Source organism: Chaetura pelagica, unplaced genomic scaffold (assembly GCF_000747805.2).
Source record: "Chaetura pelagica isolate M959 unplaced genomic scaffold, ChaPel_1.0 scaffold801, whole genome shotgun sequence".
NCBI classification, from domain to species: Eukaryota; Metazoa; Chordata; class Aves; order Apodiformes; family Apodidae; genus Chaetura; species Chaetura pelagica.
In genome coordinates this window covers 16717-20789 of record NW_009951985.1, presented here as the reverse complement: position 1 = coordinate 20789, position 4073 = coordinate 16717, and the positions used below count along the sequence as shown (strand labels likewise).

Here is a 4073-nt window from a genome sequence, read left to right as displayed (position 1 = left end):
GAAAATGGGGGGAAATAGAGGGAAATAAGGGGGGGAAATAGAGGGGGGAAATGAGGGGGGAAATGAGGGGGCCCGAGTCCCACATTTGAGCCAAACTGTTGCTTTTTGGGGCCTAAATGTCATTTCCAGGGGCCTGAAAGTTTTTTGGGGGGGCCTGAATCTCACTTTTTGAGCCTGATTTTCACTTTTTGGGGCCTAAATGTCATTTTTGGGGCCTAAATGTCATTTTTGGGGGCCTGAATCTCACTTTTTGGGGCCTGAATCTCACTTTCTGGGCCTAACTGGTGCTTTTGGGGGCCTAAATGTCGGGTTTGGGGGCCTAAATGTCATATTTTGGGGCCTGACTCTCACTTTTGGAGCCTAACCGGTGCTTTTTGGGGCCTGAATCTCACTTTTTGGGCCAAACTGGTGCCTTTTGGGGCCTAAATGCCTTTTTTGGGGGCCTGAATCTCACTTTTTGGGGCCTAAATATCATTTTTTGGGGGCTAAGTGTAATTTTTTGGGGCCTGAATCTCACTTTTTGAGCCAAACTGTTGCTTTTTGGGGCCTAAATGTTGTTTTTTGGGGGCCTGAATGTGATTGACCTTCAAATGGTGCTGGTGGGGGTGGGAACAGGTTGGAAGAGGAGGAAGAAGATTGAGCTTCATACCTGCTGATGATGGTCACCACGTCCTAGGAAGGAAAAAGATGGAGAGAAAACTCTTGTGGGGTATTAAAAAGGGTATAAAAAAGGTATAAAAAAGGGTATTTTAAAGGATATTAAAAGGGTCTTTTTAAAAGGAGGATTAAAAGGTATTATACATATTTTTAAAATGGTATTAAAAAGGTGTTTTAAAGGTACTTTAAATGTATTTAAAAGGTATTAAAAAGGTCTTTTAAAAAGGAGAATTAAAAGGTATTATACATATATTTAAATTGGTATTAAAAGGTATTGGAAAGGGTATTTTAAGGGAATTAAAAAGGTATTAAATGGTATTTTAAGGGCATTAAAAAGGTCTTTTTAAAGGAGGATAAAAAGGTATTATATGTATTTTTTAAATGGTATTAAAAGGCATTTTAAAAAGGCATTTTAAAGGGGGCACTAAAGGCAGGGGCATTAAAAAGGGTATAAAGACTTTATATTTTAAATTATTGATCTTTTTAAAGACTCTAAAAATTAAAGACTCTAAAAATAATATAAGACTCTAAAAATAAGACTCAAAAAATAATATAAGACTCTAAAAATAATATAAGATAATTTATAAAATATAAAAGAAAATACCCAGGTTTTAAAATACAGGTAAAAAATAGATGTAGAACTAAAAACAGCTTTGAAAAAAAAGAATGTAAATTCATGTAAATTAAATAAAAGCAACAAAGAAAGGAAAGAAAGAGGGGGAGGAAGGGTGGGCAGGTTGGCCAAGGCCCAACTGATCTCCAAGGGGGGGCAGGAGAAGACCCTGGAGCTGGTCAGGACCTTCCAACGTGGCCTTTTGGATTCAAGATCATTAATTTAATTAAGTGTGTTTAATGAAAAATGATCTAAAAATCAAATAAAGCACCTGTTGTTCCAAGAAGAAAAGGCCACGTGGGATGAGTTTCCACCTCCTGGCCCAGTCCTGGAGGCAACTGCAAATATTTGAGGAGGTTTCGACAGAGTTTGGAGGGAATTTAACCCCTTGGGGGCCTCCAGGAGTTCAACAAGTCCCACCAGTGCAATTAATTAATCAAAATAGATAATTAAACATTCACGGGTTGGTCATCAAGGCAAGGAAGGAGCTGGTTGGTTGGAGGAACCAGCCTCAAACTTGGTGGTGGCTTCTTCAGTGGTCTAACCCAACTTAGAGGTGGAATTTATGGGGGGGGGAGTTGAAAAGGTCCAAGAAAAATGTATTTTGTGGTTGGACCTGGTGACCTTCAAGGTCTTCTCCAACCAGAACCACCTGGTGAGGCTGTTTCATGGTTGGACTTGAAGATATTCAAGGTCTTCTCCAACCAAAACCACCTGATGAGGCTGTTTTGTGGTTGGACCTGGTGACCTTCAAGGTCTTCTCCAACCAGAACCACCTGGTGAGGCTGTTTCATGGTTGGACTTGAAGATATTCAAGGTCTTCTCCAACCAGAACCACCTGGTGAGGCTGTTTCATGGTTGGACTTCAAGATATTCAAGGTCTTCTCCAACCAGAACCACCTGATGAGGCTGTTTTGTGGTTGGACTTGAAGATATTCAAGGTCTTCTCCAACCAGAACCACCTGGTGAAGCTGTTTTGTGGTTGGACTTCAAGATATTCAAGGTCTTCTCCAACCAGAACCACCTGATGAGGCTGGTTTGTGGTTGGACTTGAAGATGTTCAAGGTCTTCTCCAACCAGAACCACCTGATGAGGCTGGTTTGTGGTTGGACTTGAAGATGTTCAAGGTCTTCTCCAACCAGAACCACCTGATGAGGCTGTTTTGTGGTTGGACTTGAAGATGTTCAAGGTCTTCTCCAACCACCCTATGAGCTATGAAGACATTTCTCCTCAAAACACCTCCAGAAGACCCCAAAAAAACCACCCCCAGAAGGTCCCAACCACCTCACCTTGAGGAACTCCAGCATGGGCTGCTGGATCTTCTCCTCCAGCTCCTTGATGAGCTTGTTGAGGAGGGTGATCTCCCTGGAGAGGTCGGTGATGTTCTCGTTCTGCCTCTTGGAGATGTTCTTCTCCATCTTCTCCAGCTGCCCCAGCAGGATGTTCTCCTGGTCATGGAGGAACTGACGGAGCTTCTCGAACTCCAGGAGGAGCTTCTGCCTCTCGGTCTCGATGGTTTTCTGGGGAGAAACGTGGGGAGGATTCAGGTTTTCCCCATCAGCTCCTGGAGGGAGCTCCCCATCCCTCCAGGAGGTCCCTCCAGCCCCTCAGGTCCCCCCAGATCCCTCCAGGAGGTCCCTCCAACCCCTCAACTCCCCCCAGATCCCTCCAGGAGGTCCCTCCAGCCCCTCAACTCCCCCCAGTTCCCTCCAGGAGGTCCCTCCAGCCCCTCAAGTCCCCCCAGATCCCTCCAGGAGGTCCCTCCAGTCCCCCCAGATCCCTCCAGGAGGTCCCTCCAGTCCCCCACATCCCTCCAGGAGGTCCCTCAAGTCCCCCCAGATCCCTCCAGGAGGTCCCTCCAGCCTCCCCAGATCCCTCCAGGAGCTGAGGAAGAGGAGGAAGAGGCAGGAAAGGCTGGAGAAGGTTCCTCCCCAGACCCACCAGCAGCTCCTGGGTCCTCCTGTCGTCGTTGACCTTGAACTCCAGCAGATCCTGACGTTCCTTCCTCAGGGTTTCCAGACGGGCCTGGAGCTTCTCCTGGGGGTGGGAAGGAAGGAGGAATGACTGGGATCTGCCCTTTTTATGGGGGGGGAACTTCATTGCTTGGGCCTCATCAGGTTTCCTGGGCTTCATTTAATTATTTTCCCTCCTTGGGTTGGATCTAAATGATCCTTGAAGTCCCTCCCAACCCCAAACCACCTCCATGGTTCCAGGAAGATCCACCTCAAACCCTGGTGAGCAGGTGACCAAGTCCCACCCAGGTGAAGGAGACCAAGGGCAAAGTCCTTGTGGCTCCTCAGGACCATGAGGTGGGTCAGGGTGACCTAAAAGTGCCCTGGAACCTTTGGGCAATGTCCCAGGGAGGAGGAGAAGGACCCAGAGAGGGTTTGGCAGGGGTTGGGAATGTGGAGGGATGGATGGGAGGGGTGGAGGAGGAGATGGAGGAAAGGAGATTGGAGGGGGATGGGGGGAGGAGAGAGATGGAGGGGAGGGGGGAGGAGGTGGAGGGGGAGATGGAGAAGGAGGGAGAGGGGGGAGAAGGAGAGGGAGGGAGAAGGAGGGGAGATGGAGAAGGGGGAGATGGAAGGAGGGAGGAGGAGGGAGAAGGAGGAGGAGAAGGAGGGGGAGATGGGAGGAGGGAGAAGGAGGAGGGAGAAGGAGGAGGGAGAAGGAGGAGGGAGAAGGAGGAGAAGGAGGGAGAAGGAGGAGAAGGAGGGAGAAGGAGGAGAAGGAGGGAGAAGGAGGAGAAGGAGGAGATTCGGGGGATGGAGGGGGATGGAGGAGGAGAAGGAAGGGGATGGAG

The 4073-nt window shown here is 48.1% G+C and overlaps 1 protein-coding gene across 1 annotated transcript in view; it reads right to left on the bottom strand.

The window, feature by feature from the left end:
- The window catches only part of LOC104392270 (tripartite motif-containing protein 7-like), a 15215-nt gene that overhangs the window by 5320 nt on the left and 5822 nt on the right, over positions 1 to 4073 (bottom strand). Inside the window, exons 2-4 of the mRNA XM_010001658.1 lie at positions 3212 to 3307; positions 2560 to 2790; positions 650 to 672 (exon numbers count right to left, since the gene is read on the bottom strand). Of these exons, the coding sequence (XP_009999960.1) occupies positions 650 to 672; positions 2560 to 2790; positions 3212 to 3307 (350 nt within the window). The remainder of the gene's footprint in view (positions 1 to 649; positions 673 to 2559; positions 2791 to 3211; positions 3308 to 4073) is intronic.